Below are 22,246 nucleotides of genomic sequence, written 5' to 3' on the forward strand. Positions count from 1 at the left end.
TGAATATCACTGCCCTAAACCAAAGCTCAACAAACCTCCACAGCTCAACAGCTCCATCTACAGCCTACACAGTAGTATTCCATGTCCAAGTGCTGGAGATGCATATAGGCCTACTACTATTAATTTGAGATCAAAGAGGAGCCCACTTTAATAAAGGAACATTAAAGCAATGGTTCATAACATTTTAATTTCAAGGACCCCTAGTTTGGTTTAGTATTTCCCTCCGTCTCTGAAATCTGAAATTATCTTGTATACAGATGTATTTGATTGTATAGTAGTCGATCTCTATACTAAGAGTACGGTATGTTATAATGTTATATAGAATAACATGAGACTGAGACGGTGACTGCTTAATTAAGTTAATTTAGGTTTTATTTCGTTTTTATTAAACACATTTCTTCCATGTAGCCCATGTTTTGTAATTGCATCATGCATGCTATTATTATGCCCATGGATATACAGAGTGAACTCAACAATAATAAATTAATATGATAATACCTTTTATAATAATCACCAACATTAATTATGTTTGTTATTTACACAGCTAGGTAGACTAGTGAGGCGAGATGGAAAAGGGGCGACCGTACCTGCATCACTTTGAGAACAACTGCCCCGATAGGCTTATTAGCTTTGGAATAAAGTGTGTGCCTGCCCTACTCACGTGGTGCACAAACTGGGTTGGGACCTTGGGACCCCTGGTTGGGATTTTTTACAGTCTATGGTTGGGACCCAGACTTTGGTTGCAGGAGACATGTTTTTGGCCTTTGAATTGTGCAGGAACATGAGCGTGGGCTAAATAATGGAGGGGAAAAAAGCACTAATACACATTTTGTACTACTTTCATTGTTCTGTATCTTTTTATTGTATGTCTACAGGTGCTAGGTATTATTATTTTTGCTTTCTGACTTTTATTATGCAATATTCTTTTTGTTTTGACATTTCTTTTAAATAATGTTGCACTTGCAATGCTGAGTCTCGACCGAGTCGGTTATGCGCTCTAACAACTGTAGAGGGCAGCATCCCGTTGTGTAATCATAGTACATTCGGTATCATTTATTTATCTTCCGGTACTAATCTTCCGGGTTCCGGCACAGTTTCGCTTTTTTTCCTGCCTAAAATACAACATTTAATACGCGTCGAAATGTCTAAAACTGAAATACTGAAAGCATTTGTCAATCAGCGACTGACAGCCACTGCTGTGGAGATATTTGGAGCATTTGAGAGGACCCTAATAGAGTACGAAAATGAGATTTTTCGGTCTAAACAGGAGATTGAACGTCAAAGAAAGCTGCTGTTGATTCAAAGTGCTCTGCAAACAGCAGCAGGTACGTTTACATTTGGCCCATGCAGCAATGTATCACGTAAATTATGATTAAATTGGGGAGTAATGTTTTTATATGCATATTTCAACAAGTGAAAACTTCTACCACTTTTATCCCCTTTTGACCTTTTACGTTGATTTAACTTAGACATATGGACTTTGGCTACAATCTACATTGTTGTGACAACATGCAGACAATATGAAGACATATAGCTCCGTTTGGAACCTCATATCTAAACGGAGCTAATGAAGACATTGATGAATATCGATTTACTGTAATTATGTAGTAACTAAGTGGGTAAATTAAGCAGTCAGTGATGGTGTCACTTCATAGGTCAATTTAATGACTTTTGCAGTAAAAGTAAAACTTAATTGTGACCATCCATTTCATTTCTTAAAGACCTGGATAAAACAATGTCACATTTAGTTCTATACCCCTGCTAGAAGAATAGGGCCATGACACGTGAATATTCATCAGAAAAGTCCACTTTTTGCTATTTCCGCTTATAATAATGCCATGCTTTTTTGTTGTTGTTGTGGTGAGTTACTTGATGGGTCAATTTAATAATGACTTTTGCAGTAAATGTAAAAGTTGTTGTGACAATCCATTTCATGAACAGGACATCCAGCTCCCTGGCTGGCTGCATCCCAGGAGCCACCATAAAAAAAACAAATACTACTAAGTAAGAAAGCTTATAGACCATTAGGTGCATTTAGTAGGTAAGCTAAGCTTATGTACAGCAGGTTGCTCTACAAAGACTTGTGAAGTGGGATATATACAAACAAATTCTGACACAATAACAAGAGGGTGGGCATCTCTTCAATCTGTGGAAAGCAATGGTGACTGTGAGCAAGATCCAACTCCGCTCCTGCAGCAACAAATTCAGAACACAGTAGGTTGAGGGAGACACAGAGCCACAATATCACACAACAGACTAAGTTATTTCCGCAGCAAAGTGTGTGGGAAGTCATTAAAACACAAAGGATCTTTTATAATAGTTCTCCGCCAAACCCACGCAGAAGAGAGAGAGATGGTTTGTGGCATGTCCAGATGCAGGGACAGTTTAATTTCCGTGGCGAGCCTCACAGGCCCGTCTGAATATTCACAATGGAAAGCATGTGCCACATCTTTGGCACTTATTTCACCACACCAGCTAGTGTGGTAGTGCCCACCACCTGCCGGAAAGAGGGCACTAACTGTACAACTACTGTACAACCCTACGCATGCAGGCAGTCAATCACTTTTGTATGTATAGCAGTCAGTAAGACAAAGGTGGAAAAGGTGTTGACAAAAGGCACACAATACAATATGCACACCAGAATGCTGCTGCCATCGTGCACACGACACCCAGTATTCTGGTGTGGTTTTATTTTTCATGTTGAATTTTTGATCCAGGACTTACAGTAGCCCGGAACAGGATGTGTGTGCCTTTTGTCACCTTTGTCTTACTGACTGCGGGTGCAGGTCTTTTTTCCGACATCACAGAAGAAGTAAAGGCGTCTTTATTTTAACCTACGAATCCCTGCGTGAAGCAACACGCAGAGCTTAAAATAGGATGCATTTTGCATTCCCAAAATGCTGTTTATTGTTAAGGGACGCAATAAAACAACAACCTCTGCATCCACGGCGGGATGCACTACTGTACTACTGTACTGTTTTTGATTCTAGTTTATTTTGCTAGCTTTAGTTGTATATAATCATTTCTTCTTCTGTTTTCTACATAAATATAACTACATTATAACCATATGAAATGAATTTAATGAGTTAAATGCTGCAATTTGTAAAAATTGCAAAATATGACTCCTAACGTCGTTGAAGTGGGACGCATAAAATGTCCCTGGGACTCATCTAAAAGACCCTGCATCCCGGGACTCATTACATTGAAAACCTACCGTACTTACATCACTGAACATGTTTGTGAATAACATTTAAGGCAGGTTTCTGAAGCCTTATATCCAAAGGAAGTTGTTTATATTCTTTCTCTCTCTCTCTCTCTCTCTCTCTCTCTCTCTCTCTCTCTCTCTCTCACCAGGCTCCTCTCAGGTCTCCATCTGTAAAGATGAGGTCATCCCTGAACAGCAACATTGTGAGCAGGAGCAGAGCCCCAAATCCCCAGGACCTCCTGACGTGAAAGAGGAACGTCAGGACCTCTGGAGCAGTGAACACGGAGAGCCCCTTCAAGAGGTTAGGGAAGCTACAACCCTCTACCTCTCTGCTTCAGTGAAAACTGAACAAGAAACAACTCAATCTTTGCCACCTCACGTGTCAAACTATGCAAACCAAGGGCAGTTTCATGAGATGCAGGAAACTGAGATGATACGCTACAGACTGCAGCCAATATCTGCTGCTTCTGAACCCCATGTTGAAAACGGTGATTGTGAGATTGAACGCTCGCCATCAAGTCTAAATCGATCTGAATTGGTGCAAGCTCAGATAGTGAATGGACAGAGGTCTCCTGGCACCGCTAGCAAATTGGTGGAGTTGCCCAGTGGAAGGTCAGACACATCTAATCATTGTTGCCATTTGTGCGGGAAGTCTTTCTCCTATAAACGGTACTTGGTAAATCATGTTAATCGCATACATTCAAATTACGGCGAGGTCCTTTGTGGCGTGTGCGGAAACAACTTTGAATCCACGGCCAATCTCGCTGCTCACGTTAAATCTCACATGGACACGAGAAATTGTCAAGTTTGCAACAGACATTTCCTCAGCATCACTGCTTTGACGGATCACATGGCCAGTCATGTAGGAGTAAAATTGCATTGCTGTCCTCTTTGTGGCAAAGAATGTAGCCGGAGCGGGGATCTGAAAATACACATGAGGATACATACAGGGGAGAAACCCTACTGCTGTACTTTGTGCAATAAAGGCTTCACCCACAGCGGGCATTTGAAGAAACACATGAGGACTCACACAGGAGAGAGACCCTACAAGTGTGAAGTCTGTGGCAGAGACTTTATTCAAAGTGTACACCTTAAGTACCATTTAATGACTCACAGTCAAACAAGATGAACATATACAGCATAAAGGGCTGCTTTGTCAAAACGGTTTACCTGAAACTTATCGTTCTCTTCCCCAATGTGTTCCGTGCGTCGAGCTCTTGCTCGGTTTTTGGTAGGCTGGCTGAAAGTTTTTTAACACTGGCACACATTAGGCAGTTTTATTTCAGATCTTTGCAGAATGACAGGATGGTGGTGCGCCCTACAGCTTTTGTGTTAAATGTTAGTTTATACATACCGGTACATCAAAAAAAACCTGTTCTGATTCTGAATAATGAAGTGAAACAAAATGAAAATTCAGTTGTCAGGCTAGTATGACTAGGTAAAAAATGGAAGACGATGCAAATTATTAAAAGAAAATAAGAATCAAATAATCAATTCAAGAATGACATAATAGGCCATTGGGGCTCCGTATTGGGTCTTTAAAACAACTGTATTGCTGAGTTTGAGAATTAGCTGTGGCATTCTAATCAGAGATTGATCTAATGGCTGGTAGCTTCTTTACCGCCGCCTTTTTCAAGAAAATATATTGTGTGGAAAATGTATTGTTACATTTTGTGTCAAATAAAGTTGCATGAATTATTTGCATCTGTCCTTGCTTGCGACAAGGAGCTGACTACGGATAAGTGGTTGAAGATGGATGGATGATGGATAACTTTGTAAAAAAAAATAGATGTCCAGAATCTCTAGGATACTTTGGGCAACAGTTGTTCTGTGCTATTTTCATATATATTTTTCAGGCATAACGCATAAATCAGCTCTTCATATCACCACTTGAACCACTCATTCATGGTCTTGTGAACTGTGTAAGGGGCCCTAAAAAGGGAAAACTATTAGAAGACCCGGGTGGTCTCATTTAAACGGGAGCCTGCCTATAGGAATGTGACAGTTTGGAAACATTCTCATTTTAGTTTGTGAAGCTAAACGGCTAATGATGGCGCTTGACCTTTTGTGAACCTGCAGCCAAAATGCTGAACCAACAATTGTGTTAAATCTGGTTACACAACCATTCCCATAGACACAAGACCACCAAGCACTCTGTTGACCCCCGGGAAGGGTTTTCCACATAATGGCTCAAATCTGGGCTTAGAAAAGACAATAAACTTATTTTAATTAGATGTCTCAATGGTTAAACTAATTTGAAACATAGGTCAAAGATTCAGAACTACTGTAGGCCTATCTCAAGGTCGATAAAAGATCATATCAGTTTATCTATTCTAAGGTATAGCTAAACCTTTCTGGGCTGAACTAGTTTGGGTTATCATTTATGCAACTAGATTATGTACTAACGGGGCATAAGAGGCGTGCTAAGCAGAATGGGTTGACACAGGTCCTAAGTCTGGCCAGACTGCCCCGCTTTCTTTCTGAGAGAAGGACAAAAAAAGGTTAATCTTATGTGAAATGAAGTTACTTGCTAATTATTGAAGTGAATTGAAGGGATTTTCTTCAATTGGGTCAGGCCAGAAACTGTGCTGTGTCACTTTGGATTAAAGGCAGGGGGTGGCAGGTCTGTGTGCATGTTGGAGAGGGAAAGAAAGAAAAAAACCACATGATGACATGTAGAGGAACAGGAATCCTTTTTTGCATTTCAACAATCATCAGGAATTCTGTTGTCACTCTCTTACATAACTCAATATTGAGTTATTCATATACAACACCCTAGGACTCCAAACAAACAGGCCAAGCTCTGAGAAATATTTGAGTGGATTCCAAATGCACTTTGGCTCATGCTTGGGTGTGGTGGTCCAGAGAATTGTGCATAGAGGCGAGGGTCTGGAATCAATCAAATTATTGCTATAGTGGATTTATCCCCTTGCTGAAGTGGGAGGTATGACATCCTCCGCCATGCACATGTCTCTCTGGCGTGGGTGGGAGTTATGGTGAACAAATATGTTTATTTTCTATTTATTTCTTAGCCCATCTATAATGAGTGCATTTTAGCTCATATCTTCTGTCATTTTTTTGACAATGAAGTATAGGCTATAGGGTTTAAGTAAAGTAAGTAGCCGTGACGAGGGCAGGAGCCTATCTCCTGTTTCTGTAGCGTGAGGCAGCTTGATGTACACTCCCTGGACATTTAGTAGCCTAGTATGTCGCAGGGACTTACCCCCAATCCAACCCTTGATGCTGAGTGTCAAGCAGGGAGGCACTGGGTCCCATTTTTAGAGTCTTTGGTATGACCCGGCCGGGGATCGAACCCCGACCTCCCAGTCTCAGGGCGGACACTCTAACCACAAGGCCACTGAGCTGGCCACTAGGGCTTAAGTGGTTAAACTATTTCAGCTAAACCACAAGTGATATGACAAATGTATTGTCTGCATGGCCATGGAACTCGAGCCCATTTGTCATGTCAAGCCTGTTTCTCAAATTTTAAGAGTCAAGGGGCTGTATTTTGCGTGTCTTAAGTACCAGGTCTTATTACCTAACTTGAGTAAACTAAAGACCTGGAGGCGCGATCAATGCCATTTGGCTATTCTGAGTGGCCAAAGAGCATTGGAAAAGTTGTTTTTAAAGTTGGAGCAATTACCAGCACACACATTGTCCTTCAGATACTTTTTTACATATATCTACATTTCTGCACAAAGCCTGTTATACAATAATGACATTATAAAGCACCGAAGAGGGCTTTGTGCTTCAAAAACAAACCAAAAAAACTGGCTCTCCATGGCAGGTTTTCATCATTGCACAACACGACACAAACTTCAAGACCGAGATATGCAGCATATCCATTCGTGACATCATGAACCGGTGGAAGTGTTGCGTGCTCGTGTTCCAGGCAAGAGGATTTAGTTTCTCACTGGTCATTTTCATAAACGCCAAGGCGTGAGCGGAGAACGTGGGGAGGTGGCGACTTGCGGTCGTTTCCATGCAAAGCCTTGTGTTGACGTGACGTTGCAGAATTGATTCCATTGTGTGTGCCTGTCCAGACTTGCCCGCCCGACTGGCCTAATCCGTATCCATCTCCCGCCGCACTGTCAAGTTGTCAGGGACAGATCTGACCAGCCTGTCACCTCTCTGGTCAACACATGCCAGTCAGAACTGCTTTAAACAGGCTTCAAATTGTTATCCAACTCAACCTTAACCCATGTTGACCTGGGAACGATTCTACAAATGTTCTAAATTATGACAGTTTTCTGAAAAACCTATGTTTCTATGTCCGTGGCGCTCTACAATTTCATGCCAAGGACCCCCAGAATTATCTGTATTTGGCCGCCGACCTCCATCTGAAAATATGTTGTTCCAGGGACTTCCCAGAAGCAAAAAAATATATATTCCAAATTTGCGACACATTTTCACGATAAAAAAAAAGAAAAGCAGACCTACAAGCTTGTAGATCTGCTATTTTTCAATAGCTAAATTCTAAAACACCAAAAGGGGTTCCCACCCAAAATGGGTTAATATCCAGTTTGCAGAATAGAACCAGTCAAGCTTGATGAGCGAAACTTTGCGTTGGCAGACACTTGCAGAGCTTGCCTGGGTTAATTGGCCTGTTAATATAACTAAGCTGTAATTTGAGTCATGGTTTTATTGTACTGTACACAACTGGAAGGTGTCAGGTCACCTAATGGATGTGATGCGCTGATGCGTGACAACAATTTCCAGGTCTTTAGTTTACTCAAGTTAGGTAATAAGACCTGGTACTTAAGACACGCAAAATACAGCCCCTAGGTCTCTAGGACTAGGTTAATTGCGACCTCAGGTCGCAGTCAACTATAGAATCTAGCATTTCCTGTCAGTGTGTATTTTGGTTGGTTGGTCATCCCAGGCAAGCCCCCCAGGTCATCGTGACATCAGCCCCTGGTCACCCCAGGCAAGATGGGCCTGGCACTATGACAGTATGACTTCAACTAACTTCAAAGGTTTTTACCTTCAGAATGAGAAGCAAATGATCTTGTCCAAATGGTATTGTCATGTTGGGTATACAAGGATTGAACATTTTAAAGGTATAGTGTAAGTGATATTTTTGGTTTAAAAAAGGTTTTTTATTAGAAGTTTAAATCACTATATTGTGATAGTAATCATTGCTGTTTGTTCAGTAACATGAGTCTCACTGTCAGTGTCTCTCCAGCTCTTTAATAAACAGCGGGGAATAAACATTTTCAGGTAGGTTACAACATTTCAGCCAATCAGGAGAGAGTCGCTATTTATGCTATTTTAATTTTTATGTTCCTGTTCCAATTTTGTCTGACCATTTCTTTGTGTCCTCTCCTCACCTACACTGGTTTAATCTGTGCCCTGACTGACTGTATCCTAATTGGATAAAATTGGTATCCCAGTTTCCGTTACTTATGAATATGCATTTTATGTTTAATAAGCTGGAGAGGAGACTCCTGTTAGGCTGTTACTGCAACAAACACTATATATGCATGCAATAGCTATGCAATGCATAGCTATTATCACAAGAGCTTATTAACACTTATTTTAACCAAAGAAAATCACTTACAGTTACATCAACATGCCAGACTCAACTTCGCAGCAACTCCTTAACCGGTATAATATATTCAATTTATAGACTAAGCCATATTTTATCACCTTTCATGTTATAGGCTATAGCCCTACTGTATTTATTACACAATACATAACCCTAAACCGATTGTCAGCTATTGTAGTTGCAGCCAGCCAGGCCTCAATTGACATGAATGATTAAATAACCCAGACTTGAATTGCGCTTTGTTTTCCAGAAAACTTTGACCTATATAGGCCTACACAATTATGAATGGCTCTGCACATTGTACAATGGCGTAATTCTCGTAGTACGGATTAAATTCCAGGATTTGTAAAAAGCTGGGTGGACTGACTGCACTGCCCTGGCTTCAAAACATCCCACTCCACTGACACATGCCTTCTCTATTTGAGCAACCACATTAAACATGAGGTGGATGCTGGCAAATACTGCGGCATGATCATGCTGGACCGTAAACCACTCCATACTGGTTAACAATCAAAAGCAATTGGTTTTGATAGCACATCAGTGAGCTGGATGCAATCCTACCTGGAGGGGAGAGAACAGATGGTGGAGGTGAATGGAACACTGTCGTCACCCCCCCCCCCCCCCTGAATCCATTCTCTTTGGATCTAATAGTAATCTCAGCAAGGCTTCTTGGTTAGAGTGGGTGACAATGTTATCACACGTAAAGATGAAATTACATCCTGGAGGCCAATCTTTGCGGTGATAAAATGGCCACCAACGTATACAAAAAGGTCAACCAAAGAACAAGATTCCTTTACAGGATCTCCTCACTGGTCAACAAAAACACCTTGAAGACCTTAACAGGAGCCCTCATACAAGGTTTCTTTGACTATGCATGCACCTCCTGGTACCACAGCACCTCAAAGGCCCTTAAAACTAGGCTCCAGACTTCCCAAAACAAACTGGTCAGGCTCCTACTTGGCCTCACCCCTGCCCACTTTGACAGGCTGGGATGGCTTAGGGTCGACGACAGAGTACAGCATCTTGCAATGGGTCTGGTCCACAAGATTCGATACACCACCAAGATACCCATGTACCTGTCTAGATACTTCATTAATGTTAGCGAAGTCCACACCCACAACACCAGAGGGAGTGCAACGAACTATGATGTACAACCCAGATTCGGCACAAACAAGGGACTAAATTATTTTCGCTCCTATGCCACCAAAATGTGGAACGCCCTATACCAACATGCATTAAGACATGCGAATCCCTTGACTTGGCTGCAATTAGAAACTGGCCCCCGTAAAATCTGAATCCCCCCCCATTTTTCCCCTCACTGTATATGTTTCTTTTCCCTTTTGACCTCCTTTATGATGAATTCCTGTTCTGTTCTGTCTATTTGTAGTCTCTAAATGTTTTGATGAATTGAACAAGGTGGACCCTCTTGTAAACAAGTGCAATGCTTAATTGGGTCGTCCACTCACAGTTAACAGTCTATGTATTGAGTTTGTGCTTGAAATGTACTGTAATTCTGCACTGTCAGTGTTAATAAATATTTCAATCAATCAAAAACTCTGAAAGTGTTGAATTTGAGACTGACAGCAGCTCAGTCAGAAGCCCCCCTATAGCTGCCTCTGCAGAGCTGCGCTTGCTGCCCGCTGAATGAATGCAGCATGATGAGTTTTGTCACCAACTGCATCGATAGAGAAGGGAAAATGTTCGCAGCCAGCTTGTTTCTTACGCAATGAAGCGGTGTGGGAAACGCGACGGACATTCCAGGGCAGAGTTTATGTGGGTAAGTCTGTCTGTTTTACGTCGGCGATAAGGAGGGCGGGAGAGCAAATTGTTTTGCGCTATTGCTGTGCTGACACAGCTGCGGTGCGTCGCTCTGCCTCTTCCATGCCAATTGTCAAACACTTTGCTCAGCTCAATATTACGGTTACAGAAACGACGGGGTTATCAGTTTTCAAGAATGTGTCCTACTGTCCTTCCTGATGACGTGATGCGGCAAGCCGCAGCAATATGGCTCAGATAGAAAAAGGTGACACGCTGGACCATATGAAGGTCAAATGGTCACAAAATCGCAGTGCGTTCGTTAAACTTGTTGTGGCCCGTAGTGACAGGTGGTGCGCGACTTGTCTTGTCTGAACCTGGACCAGGGCTAGTGCGTGTGACCATATACGTGTTTGGTGTTGAGCTATTTATCTCTCTCTCTCTCTGCGTCGTTTTGGTGATACAAATAGGCTGCTGCTACATGTTGTGATAGTTGACAGCTGTAGAGGAAGTTGAAAAGATAGTGATCTTGCAGATTGGAGTCAACTTTGCCAGTACGCCAGAAGTTGAAACTCTCGTACAAAATTTGACTGCATGTGTTTCACAGCAGGTTTAGAGTGCTACAACACGTACACGCGCACACACACGCACGCACACACACACACACACACACACACACACACACACACACACACACACACACACACACACACACACACACACACACACACACACACACACACACACACACACACGCACGCACACACCAGGGAATACCATGAAAGAGATCCACGAATAGACCCCACTGAACTATAAACTACTCGTATCATGTAAATAGCTCACATAGGCCTACACCATCTTTAAGTATTTGTGTTATCATTGTCGTATAAGTCTTGGCCTCTTGGGTATTTCATAGCTGCCTGTTTCTCAACCTGTGGGTCACGAGTCACGACCCCTCGGGGGTCACCAAATTATTTCAGTAACTTGTCCAGTAGAGTCTGCTGGACATGTTACCCATATCCTATCAAATATCAATCTCCCTCCTTGCACATTAAACTTGTCACACGCACGCGCGCGCGCACACACACACACACACACACACACACACACACACACACACACACACACACCATCATCATCATCGGCGGTCACTCGTATCCGAGTATGACTGTCCTCCTTATTGGTCCTTGTGGGTCGTCAGGTGGCGATGGAGGCCGATTCTGGACCCACACACACACACACACACACACACACACACACACACACATTGCGGATATTCTCAAGGTGACACACACTGATGATACTGGGCCTGCTGGCTGCTGCAGCATCACGTTACCTAGCTCAGCTCTGCATGGTCCAGAGCCTGTTCTCTAAAACTCACCAATGCTTCGTATTACCTAGATACTACTGTCCCCCTTTTTAAACAAAAAATAAAATATTTGGCTCAGGTTCTTATTATATACTTGAGGACCAGATGCTGTCTCACAGGTGGAGACAAAGGTATTTACAATATTTGAGACATTTGCTGACTGTGAAATGTTGCATCCAGCATTGAAGGTGATAAAAGGTGGTTAAAAGCGGGCAAAGTCGAAATCCAAGGTTGTTTCTATTTTGAGCCCAGACTCTCATGGAGTGAAGTAATGCTTTTTGGAAGGTCTCAACAGCATAGCCGATGGATGCAAGCAAGCCAAGGGAAACATGAGAATGGTGGCACTCTTGTCTTTGGTTGCAACTTGCAAGCCTGTTTGTCGTTAATATTGGACCTGGCCAACAGAATGACAGTTTCTGGAGGAGCCAACAGGATGTGTGAGGCCTCAGTGGGCCGTGGTCAGGAATTCTGATGGGGATCTTTTCCTAGGAGTGGCCAAGACACAAAGTCACAGGCATTGGATCCAGAGTAAGTTTATATTTGAGCCTCCGTCGTGTCCCACCGTGAGTCCATGGCAATTAAATATATAGTTAAAATGCACATAAGATCAACGTCATCATAGCATTTACACAATATGTTGACCATGGCGAAATGACCAAAGCAGTGATTTAAGATGATATGCACATTGCACACACATGCACTGCACACAAATGTACACGTGCACGTGCGTGCGCACACACACGCACGCGCACACACACACACACACACACACACACACACACACACACACACACACACACACACACACACACACACACACACACACACACACACACGTGCGCACACACACACACACACACACACACACACACACACACACACACACACACACACACACACAGTCCCACTCCTTATGTTATTAGCCTGTATGTAGCTGTTAGCCAAGAAGTACTACCAAGGTCAGACTGATACCGATGTGTTACATGAAGCAGGAATCAGCTGACTGGCATACAGATAACAGAAGCCATGATGCATAAATATACCCTGTGAATTCTGAAACGTGCTAAAGTTGATGTCATTCACAACACAGAAGTATTACTAGTCTGTAGATGACTCAATTTAGTCTTAATTTACTGTTAATTTATCAATTTGTTACTTTTGACAGTGTACATATTACATTTGTATGCTCACCCTCAGTGAGTTAAATTAACTGAGGATTGTTTGTGTGTACATGTTCTAGGTCACTGCACTGAAGCTACATAATTTAGTTAGGAGTCAATCATTCAAGCTAGCAAAGACAATAGCTTCTTATATGAGCCTCTGTACGTCTAAATTCATGACCAACATCATAACATGCCCAAGAGCAGAGCAGCATATCACTTTTACCCGATAACCAAGTTTACAATGCCACAAACAAAATACACAACACACATGATGCAATCTTACGAACTAAAAACTAATAGCTCCAGAGGGATTTCTGTGCAGATGTTGCCAGAGGCGAGAGTTGGGGAGAGAATTAAAACCTGCTGAAATGGATTGAAAGACTCATATCCCATCTGTTGCACTTAAAATATTCTGACATGCTTCTCTGGTGATCGATGGGGATTGGAACATAGTCTTATACATTATGTCACACTCACATTGGTTTCAACACGTTTCATTCATGGAAAATATTTTTGCACGTCTTAGATACAGTATAATGTAGTTGACTGCTATGAACATGTGGTTAGAGAGACCACCATGGAACAGAAAGGTTAATCCCCCAAATATTTTTGTATCCTGACCTAAAAGTGTCCTAAACCAAATGGGTGTGTCGTAACAGAAAACATGTGCCTCAGATTGTGCAAAGCATTTTGTATATCCATGATTTCTGTGTTGCTGGGAAGAATGTCCAAATAGCACAACGTGTCCCAATAAATGGGGTAAATCTGATTTTGGGTTCACAGAGTGCACTTTGGTGCCGTCACATATTTTCTGGGATTGAGACCTTGCTCCTGCTGTCCTACAGGTTGGCCTGTAGGAGTCACTATTGGGAGGGATAGTTTGTTCCTCTGCACATGGTATAAGCCGTCCTGGTGAAACTCCTCAGTGGCAGGTGAAAATAAGTGGCTGGTGACTATTAGTCTTACCTTATCTGACTTTCATGCTATAATAAACTGAATTTCCCTTGGGATCGATGATGTGTGATTGAATGTGTGAATCTGTGTATAAGAGGATCATTCCAGTTGTCTACAACCTCCCCAGACCAGCTGTACACCAGTACTGTCAGTACATGGGGGGAATTGGGCAGACCTTTTTTATTATTATTAAGAATTGTGGGTCCATCCAGGGAGACAGACCTGTCCAGTCTTGCAGTCCATTGGGCATTGAAGGGTGTGGTAAACAATAAAGGGGGGGGGGGGGGGGGGGGGATTTCATTCTCACAGACCTCCTTGGCTTGGTGGTGGCTTTTCTCTTTCTCATTTTCGTGTCTGTCAAATGTCAATTTTGAGGTTAATCCTAAAGCTAGAGGAATGACTCTTGGTTCTCCACAAGATTCTTTCTTTCTTTCTTTCTTTCTTTCTCTCTCACAGCTCATTTAGAGGTTAAAGAGGCCATCCATTGGAATTCCTTTCTCTCCCTGTCTTCTTAAATCTCAGTGTGTCGCCACAAAGCCACTTCCACCCCTTTTAATCTTATGCACTCCCCCTTTCCCCCACCACTTGCCTTTTATGCCACATATTTTACAGGATATTCTTGAATTAGACATTTGCTATGTTTATTTGTCTCATTTAGTTCCTTTAGTTATGTAAGAGCTAATTGTATGGGGCTAGCAGGAAGTGTACGGACGGGGTGGCAGCGGTACTGTAGGTACCTTAACAGAGTTATTTAGATGTAGATAACGATAATGTTAACTTAAACTTATATACCTGAAATTCCTGAATGCTAAAACATGACTATGGGAATGATGAGAGATTCTATCCCACAGGTGGCTACAGACTACAGATCGAGCCAAGAAATATTGGTGTCTATAGTTCTTCAGCCTTGGATGAGAGATGTACACTTTGAGATTCACATGTAGTTTCACACGCTGCATCTACCCTCATACTTCTTCTCTCTGGTTTGTTTCAAGTAGAATTAAATAAAAGCCAACTGCAACATTTGACGAGTCACAGCAGTGGTTACTTGTCTCTGTCTGTTGTCTGGCTCGCAGATGGGGAATAACAAGAGGAAGGGATAGGTCAAGTTGTCCGCAACTGTGGAAAACATGCAGCCACAGGTCCCGCTCCCTGCTTCCATCTCTGTCACACACATTGCACACTCTCACTTTCTCTCTCTGCTGCGTCTCTCTTCTATGGAATAACACGTCCAGGGTTGTGTCCTTTTTGTGTTGCCTGGGGTTCCCCTTCTTCAATCCAAGCCAATAAACAAGTCTGGGGAGAGAAAGAGAGCCAGAAACCATAAAGTGAGAGAATGACGTTAAATAGGCTTTAAACCAATTTGAAATCTCCAGTTGTTGTATACAGTAAATAAAGCACGTGTTTTGGTGCTGGCAAGAAGACAGTGGTGCTAAGTTTGCTGTGGTCCAGCTCCGGAAACTGGCTAGCCTCGCGCTCCCTCCGAAAACCACAGCCTTCTTAATATAGTCGGGGAGACAGGGTGTGGGGATTGTAGACCCACCACGGCTGCATGAGCAAGCGGACTTGCCCGACACACTCATAAAGTCATAATCCAGATTTCCATGACCCAGCAGCACAAACCAAAACGTAAACAACGCCTCTGCACCAACCGATTCCACTCACAGTAGTAGTAGTATACATAGAGTAGACTCATTTGAGACATGGATGTGTTTCACTGGCCTACGAGCCAAGTTGGACTTGAGTGTCACTTTTCTCAGCCGTGTACTAAATATAGTAAAGACATATTTATTATTTATATAATTTAATTTCGTTTTTAAGTGGTTGCACCACTTCCTTAAGTGACTATGTGGGTGGGTGGGTCTGAGCACGAAAACAGCATGGTTGTTTTTCACCATGCACCTAACACACACAAACACACGCACCTGTCATTTCTCAACCGTTTCGGACGCGGGGCGGCTCGCCGGAATCGGGCCGGCACCCTGGGTGCGTTCCTGTGGGTCTGGAACCTCCCCCCCTGGGGAACCCCACACGGAGTTGCACCACTTACTTCACACAGGTGTGATTTTTACATGTGAAGTACTTGTTTCCTTCCTTTCCTTCCTTTCAAAACAAAAGTTGTTTTGGGTCTCTCTTCCTTTTTCCTAAACTGGGCACATGATAGCTTAGATATTTGTTTCTCATCCATTGTGTGTTGTGTGTTATTTGGTAGCATTTCATTTTTATAATTCCATTATTACCCTGAAGAAGACTTTGTGTCGAAACTATTGGTGTCTTAGAAGTGAGTTGCGCAACTCCGTGTGGAGGTCATTGGGGGTCCCCGGAAGTTCCAGACCCACAGGAACGTGGCCAGGGTGCCGGCCCGGTTCCGGCGAGCCGCCCTGCATCCGAAGCGGTCTGGAAATGACAGAGTTCCCTCTACTGTACTGTATTGTACTGCCACTGTACTGTACTGTAACACCCCAAATCATCCAGTTAATATGTGTGTGTGTGTGTGTGTGTGTGTGTGTGTGGCTGTGCAACAGTGACACTTGGTTGTGAAAACCAAACAAATGCTATTTTCGTGGTCGGACAGACCTAGCCAGACGCACGCACGCACACACACACACACACACACACACACACACACACACACACACACACACACACACACACACACACACACACACACACACACACTCTCATACTCACTCACTCACTCACTCACTCACTCACTCAATAACTCACTCACTCACTCACTCTCATACTCACTCACTCTCATACTCACTCACTCACACACTCACTCTCTCGTCCTCTCTTCTTATCTTGTTGTCATCTGACAACATGTCTCAGAGTGGTTAATGACCTTTACCCCAAATCAACACGTCTCTGCATTTGGCAATGGCAAGTTGGCAACACAGTGGACAACGTGTAACTAAAATTAATATAGTGCCATGCTAGTCCTCTAGTGTCTGTGATTCTGATTCCTATACTAGAAGTAGACACCATGAAGGGGGTCTATACATGTTGCTTTACAATTTTGTTGTAATTAACCACATGAACCCTATAGTCCCGCCCCCTTTCATGTCGACGACAGGCCCATGCAGGTAAATAATTCCCCATGCATTTTTAATAGCCATGTTTGACGATATTAAGCTTTAAACCCTTAAACCCACATGTATATAGGCTACTTTGTCCTACGACAAATTGCGAAAATGGCCAATCTGCAAGCTCACTACGTGAGCTAAATGCATTTGGTTGGATAAGATTAGGTTGCTTCCTGTAAACCAGGTCATGTGTAGAAGATGCAGGGCATGAAAGGCGGACCTGCTGCTGAGCTATGTGCATGTCTACTCTACGAGTACAACTAGATGTTATCTGGCTAACTTCATTTTGACCTCTACTATCTTTTGCAGTGAACATCACAAGGCAGGCTTGTGACTCGTCGTGCCGAATCGCCTGGGAAATTGTAAAGAGATGGTAGAGATTTAATAGGTTGACAATCCCCCCCCCCCACCAGAGGCATGCACACACACACACGCACGCACACGCACACACACACACACACACACACACACACACACACACACACACACACACACACACACACACACACACACACACACACACACACACTTTTAGTGTGTGCATAAACTTTGTCCTACACAAACATTGAGATTCCCATTGACAATGAATAGAGCATTTTACGTCATAGTGTTGTATATTAGGCTTTTAACTGTCAGAAAGAACGTAGAAGTCTGCGATGATGATGTATGATGATAAGAGTGCCCCTCACTTCACACGGGTGTGATTTTTTTAATACACCAAATTAAAATCTTGGTATATAAATGCAACTACCGGTAATACAAAACAGCACTGATAAAAAAAAATCTCCTTGAATGTAAAGAAATATTACTTACTCACTTATACCTATCTATCTATCTATCTGTCTGTCTGTCTGTCTGTCTGTCTAAATCCAGATCTGCATTTACATGTGTATAGTCAGTCCTTTCAACTCCTTCCTCAACCCTCGTTTTGTTCTCTTCTTAATTTATTCCCTGTCATAAACCACGTCGATGCAGTGCCAACATGACTGTCAAACTCCTCCTCCGTTATTCCTGTGACGAGTAGTAGAAGTTGAAACACTAGTGTGACGATGTGTGTGTGCGCTCCACAGTTCACAGACACAGACAGTACACACACAAGAAGGCAAGGCTTGGGCACACAGACGGAAAGAAACACACTCTGACTTCAGGTAAGCTGCTGCATTGATGGTCAGTTTTAAATTTCATGAACGCGGCTGGATTATACATTTGAGAATTGTGTGTAGTTATTTTGAAAGGTATTTTAGAGAACTGCACAGTTAGTGCGGGAGCAGCTTGGAAGTGATCTTATGAGTTTTGAGTAATTTCTGCGTTTGTAAGCTGCTTTCAAGACTTGTGCGGCGGCAAGTCCGCTTCACAGAATGTATGTAACGTGCGCGTTATGTGGGGTTTTAAAGTTTATCTCGGAGAAACACAGCACGGGGTTATTGGACGTAAGCATGCCGCCTTTGTTTACCGCCTGTCGTAGTCCGCGGAATTAAATTTAGCGCCATCGCATGGTGTGTTACGCGGAAAAGTATGACCAAGGGAAGTTTTCCGAGGTTATCTACTAATGTTATCACATGTTCTGTGCCAATCAGCCTAACTCAGCCAGGTTGATTTAATTAATGAATATTGAATCATAGCAGTAAACGTGATGTATTAAAAGCGAAGATTGCTAAATGTTGTTGTATCACACCCTTAAGTTGTATTACGCAAAAAACAAAAGTGCTGAGCTAGGAAATGAAAGCGAACAACAGTTACATAATTCGATAGGCCACATGTTGTAGTGTAACTATTGAGTCATTTAACCGGGTGCTGCTGCCCAGTAGCCTTCCTTCCCACCGGCTGCTACCGTATGTCAGGTTGTAAAGTATTACCATTACCAAATTTATGACCACGTACGTTGTCCAGTCAAGAAAATGTAAATGGAGATTATGTGAAATTGGCTCCTATTGGAAATCATTCCATTCATGCCATCTCAAGGCAGGCTCCTTTATGAACGGATTCGGTTGTAAAACTTGATAAACTTGATCTTGAACCAACACAATATCCATTATCCTCCGCAATATCTATTAAAGTTATCAAACTACACTATACAACCAGGGCCAGACTAACATTTAACAGTTTTTTTGTATTTACACAACTTAAAAACGTTTGCTTGCATGTAACGTTTAAAAACCCCGGCTGATGAAATGTCCTGTGGCAGAATAGTAAATACTTTGAATGCATTTGCGCCCACGTGTTCAGCTTGCTAGCATGAATGCATTGACTGGCTGGCAGCTGCATGATGTGGCTGATGAGTCAAATGGAAATGACTAATGTCTCAAAATTGTAGTAAGCAAGGCACATTTTCCTTGTATGTGCGGCTTTGTTTTTTAATCGTCCCATCTATTTAATTCTTGTTTTTAGTTGTGGCATTGTTTCTTTGTTGTCAAAAGTACTATACAACTAGGGCATGGTTGTGTATTTCGCTGTATCTAAATTTAAGTATAGGTCAGATGTCTAACATGTTTCACTGTTTGTCCTCCTGGTTGGGATAGCATTTGCATGTGTCTGGGCTATTTGTGTGACTGTTAACCCTGCCCAGGAGAGGAGAGAACTAGAATGGTGGCTTTGTTTTCCATGTCAGCAAACAGTGGGTGTAAATGAACATCTGTCTTTTGTACCACAGGGAGTGTAGTGATTTTTAACACCTGTTGTTGGCTGTTTGTAGAGTACCATTACAGCTGAGCTAATACTACACATTTGTTTTAAAATGTGTACAGGACATTGACCTGTCCATGTCATTTTAGTAATTTCAACCCTGCTTCTGTTTCTCGTTGTGGTAATGGTATATACAGTATAACATTGAACTTCACAGTGATGTGAGTAGTCTTTGTCATGGTGATTGGGGGGGGGGGGGGGTTGCTCATTGCTGCCCAGTTCATCAGGCAGTCATTTACCCAGAGCACTTGAACTGACTTCAGAGGGGAAGCTAGTGCTCTCGGAAATTGGTATTGAGAGCATAATGGATGTGTGTGTCACTTGGAGGACAATGAGTTTGGGAACCACTTTCATCAACCCCTGGTTGTCATTTGGGGTTACTTACTTGAACATGTGATGCCCATTTAACTTGCACTTGTTTCATCCACATCATTTGGTGGATTTTGTCCTGTACTATGGCTGCATTCCTTTGTCTACCCAGTGTCCACCATGTTTTGACAGCCCTCACAGAGCAAATTCTATTTCTAGCACAACATTTCTTAGGCGTAAATCAATGGATTAAACTGTGTAAATGTAATGGTTGGGAGGCAAGCCAGTAGCTACCGACTTGGCGACTTGTCAGGTGCTTTTAGATCTGTTAAAGGCTTAGAGTAGCTATTGAAACAAGTAAAGGGAGGCACAATCTCTATCTGCATGTCACTCATCTGTGCTTCCCGTGACTAAGGATGAGACATCTGCTCTGAATGGGGTTAACTCCACAGAGTGGGCCCTATTCAGGTGTGTTTCGTGAAGAAGATGATGGTTCTATTCAGGTTTTCAGAATAATCCCGTGAGTCTTAAATTTCTGTGATTGTGAGTAGAGCACAGTTTGATCTGCATCTGTTTTGGTAAGACTTGCTCTACGACCACCACATACAGCCTGTTTCTCTGCCGACTCATGGCTATCTACCACTTTTTGAGTGTTGCAAGTGCAACCACTCCTATATACAGCTATGTGTATCCCTGGCTGGCTGTGTCCAAGCACGAAAATAGCGTTTTCACCACCAAGTGTCACTGTTGCACGCGCATGCACACACACACACACACTGTTTATATGATGATTTTGTGCGTGACAGTACAGTACAGTAGAGGGACCCCCTAGGGACCCCCACACTAACTGTAATTTCTCGACAAAAAATAGCTGATCTGCAAGTTAACAATGTATCATAACGTGTTGCAGGGGCCTAGGCTAGTATACAGCCCTCGGGCACTCTGGTCAACTAATTATAGGGTTCAAGTTGTTAATTCAAATGGCAGTTTTTGTGTGCTGATATTGTTATGGCTGTGAAGATATGTCAAGTCTCGGGAAGTCCGTTACGTTTGATCAATGCTGGAGACAATGATAGTGAACATGTGAAACATGTCCCAAATGGGAACTGTTATGTGGTTTATTTGGTTGCAGTCCTGTCCTCCAATGTTGTTGTAAACAAATTGCATTTAACTGTCATAAGTTTTTGATGGTCAATGTTGTCTCTCTGTGATTTAGTCTGGCAGACGGGCAGAGTATCAGAACCCCAACATTGTCACCTAGGCCTGCTGGGTTTGTTTGTTTTGGCTACAAAATGCCCATTGGCAAACCTCTCTCCAGCCATGTGGAAGATATCTGTCTATGTATGGCTATCTGTCTAGAATTTTCATTTGTGGTCTGTTTGTGGGGATACGTTCTAATTTATTATAGCTATTAGTTTGGGTTCATCAAATGTATATTTCAATGTCTCAAGTAAGTCTATCTAGCTCACATTTGTTCGTGTGAGGACAAGGCCAGATGATTGACATGAAGACTAACTCTGATGACAAGCTGTAGTGAGTGATTCAATCTACGAAATGCGGATTATAATTTATGTGATGATAAGTGTGAATGTGCACACATTTCTGGCACACGTCTGGCTTTTGAAATTACGTCATACCAGCCACTATGACGTCATCTTCACCTGTTAACCCACCACAGCTCAATAACCACACACTTCTGATCTCTACCCTTTTTAATCTAAAACTGGTAGAAACACTTTAACTCAATGTCTGCCAACGACCTAATTGACCTCTTTTTTAGCAACTCCCACAGCGCCAACGACGTCTTTATCGTCTTTTTCAGACGGGTATAACATTAGACCAAAAAAAAAAAAAAAATATATATATATATTTTTTTTTTTTAACAAAAAAATGAAAATTTAAATTAAATAAAAAAATGTATAGAGACTGGCGCTTAGGGACTTTTTGGCACTTCTTAAAAGCGATGGATGAGTTTTAAGAATGCTGCTTTTTTTTATTACCATCCCTTACAAAGCATACAGTTTTACAACATTTAACGTATAGTACATATTTCTTTATCAGATAACCATGGTGTAAGCTTTTACTCATTTCTGACTATTAAGTCTGTGATGTAATACTTATAAACTATTACATGTGGACGACATATAGTATTACCCACTGACCCCCCCTCCCCCA

General features: G+C 42.4%; 1 protein-coding gene across 5 annotated transcripts in view; it reads left to right on the forward strand.

Moving 5' to 3' along the window:
- Positions 1-1,099: 1,099 nt before the first annotated feature.
- LOC308328224 (equilibrative nucleoside transporter 1-like) overlaps positions 1,100-22,246 on the forward strand; it is a 50,953-nt gene continuing 29,806 nt past the window's right edge. The window contains exons 1-2 of one of the 5 annotated variants that reach the window (XM_080781980.1): positions 1,100-1,325; positions 3,355-4,832. In XM_080781980.1, coding sequence (XP_080638106.1) covers positions 1,142-1,325; positions 3,355-4,334 — 1,164 coding nt within the window. In that variant the 5' untranslated portion in view covers positions 1,100-1,141 and the 3' untranslated portion in view covers positions 4,335-4,832. Of the gene's footprint in view, positions 1,326-3,354; positions 4,833-10,412; positions 10,531-18,139; positions 18,229-22,246 lie in introns of those variants that run through there. The other 4 variants (XM_080781977.1, XM_080781974.1, XM_080781979.1 and 1 more) reach the window with 4 other exon arrangements.

Source organism: Protomyctophum bolini (assembly GCF_963924005.1).
Source record: "Protomyctophum bolini genome assembly, chromosome: 14".
In the NCBI taxonomy this organism is placed as follows: domain Eukaryota; kingdom Metazoa; phylum Chordata; class Actinopteri; order Myctophiformes; family Myctophidae; genus Protomyctophum; species Protomyctophum bolini.